At 54.2% G+C, this 1425-nt stretch overlaps 1 protein-coding gene across 1 annotated transcript; it reads left to right on the plus strand.

The window, feature by feature from the left end:
* Positions 1-70: 70 nt before the first annotated feature.
* Positions 71-379, plus strand: LOC106002355 (fibrous sheath CABYR-binding protein-like; the record flags this gene model as incomplete). The annotated part of the gene is made up of 1 exon (XM_013037246.1): positions 71-379. A coding segment is annotated over one exon (309 nt), but the record flags the coding sequence as incomplete, so codon positions are not given.
* Between the last annotated feature and the right edge of the window lie 1046 nt (positions 380-1425).

Genomic DNA, 1425 nt, shown 5'->3' on the forward strand with positions numbered 1-1425 from the left:
GCCTCAGGAAGTGCCACAGGAAGAAGGACCACAGGAAGTGCCTCAGGAAATGACATAGGAAGGACCACAGGAAGAAGTACCACAGGAAGTACCTCAGGAAGTGCCACAGGAAGAAGTGCCTCAGGAAGTGCCACAGGAAGAAGGACCACAGGAAGTGCCACAGGAAGTGCCACAGGAAGAAGTGCCTCAGGAAGTGCCACAGGAAGAAGGACCACAGGAAGTGCCACAGGAAGTGCCACAGGAAGAAGGACCACAGGAAGTACCACAGGAAGAAGGACCACAGGAAGTACCTCAGGAAGAAGGACCACAGGAAGAAGGACCACAGGAAGTACCTCAGGAAGTGCCACAGGAAGAAGGACCACAGGAAGAAGGACCATAGGAAGTGCCTCAGGAAGAAGGACCACAGGAAGAAGGACCACAGGAAGTGCCTCAGGAAGTGCCACAGGAAGAAGGACCATAGGAAGTACCACAGGAAGAAGAACCACAGGAAGTACCACAGGAAGTGCCACAGGAAGTGCCTCAGGAAGTGCCACAGGAAGAAGGACCACAGGAAGTACCACAGGAAGAGGTGCCACAGGAAGTGCCTCAGGAAGTGCCACAGGAAGAAGGACCACAGGAAGTACCACAGGAAGAGGTGCCACAGGAAGGACCACAGGAAGTGCCTCAGGAAGAGGTGCCACAGGAAATGACACAGGAAGTACCACAGGAAGTGCCTCAGGAAGTGCCACAGGTAGAGCACGGGTTTGTCTGAGAAACACGAGCGAGTTTTCAGAGCAATCTGGGGAAGCCATCTACTTCTGGTTTTGAAGCTTGGCAACACTGTCCAACTAGTATACAGTGAGAAGATAGGTTCCCACAGCTCACTGCAGAGTATCCTTAGAAGCAAAACTGGGAGACACTCATCAGTCCATCGGAAGAGGCATACATGAAGAGCGTCCTATCAGCCACTGATGAAGCGGGGTGTGCCTACGCAGAGCCTCGTGCGTGGAGCGTATCACTTACATAAAGTGACTCTAATAACAACACACGGACAGAAACGTGCTACAGACTGAGCATAGTGCAGCCTCGGCAACAAAGACAGAACAAGGCTGAGGAAAGTGGTAGAAGAACACAGAGGACCCCAGCCTGGTGAGAGTTCCTTGGGGAGAAGCTGGGCAGACAGCTGGGGCCTGCGTGGGTCGAAGCCCGCCTCGGCCCAGGACAGCTGCAGGGACCGCACTTCTGCAGAGTGGATGCCAGGATGAGTGGAACGGGACTTCTAACCGTGGCCACCCTGTTCCCAGCCTGCTGATCTCTGGCTTGCTGTACTGATCACAGTCCGTCCTGCTGCGTGCACAGCTCCTGAATAATCAGAAGTTCAGCCCTCCATGTCTCCCTGCACGAAGACTGGAGTGTGACCCACTCGCCAGGCATGCTTACTTGGTA

This window comes from Dipodomys ordii, unplaced genomic scaffold, assembly GCF_000151885.1.
Source record: "Dipodomys ordii isolate 6190 unplaced genomic scaffold, Dord_2.0 Scaffold8244, whole genome shotgun sequence".
NCBI classification, from domain to species: Eukaryota; Metazoa; Chordata; class Mammalia; order Rodentia; family Heteromyidae; genus Dipodomys; species Dipodomys ordii.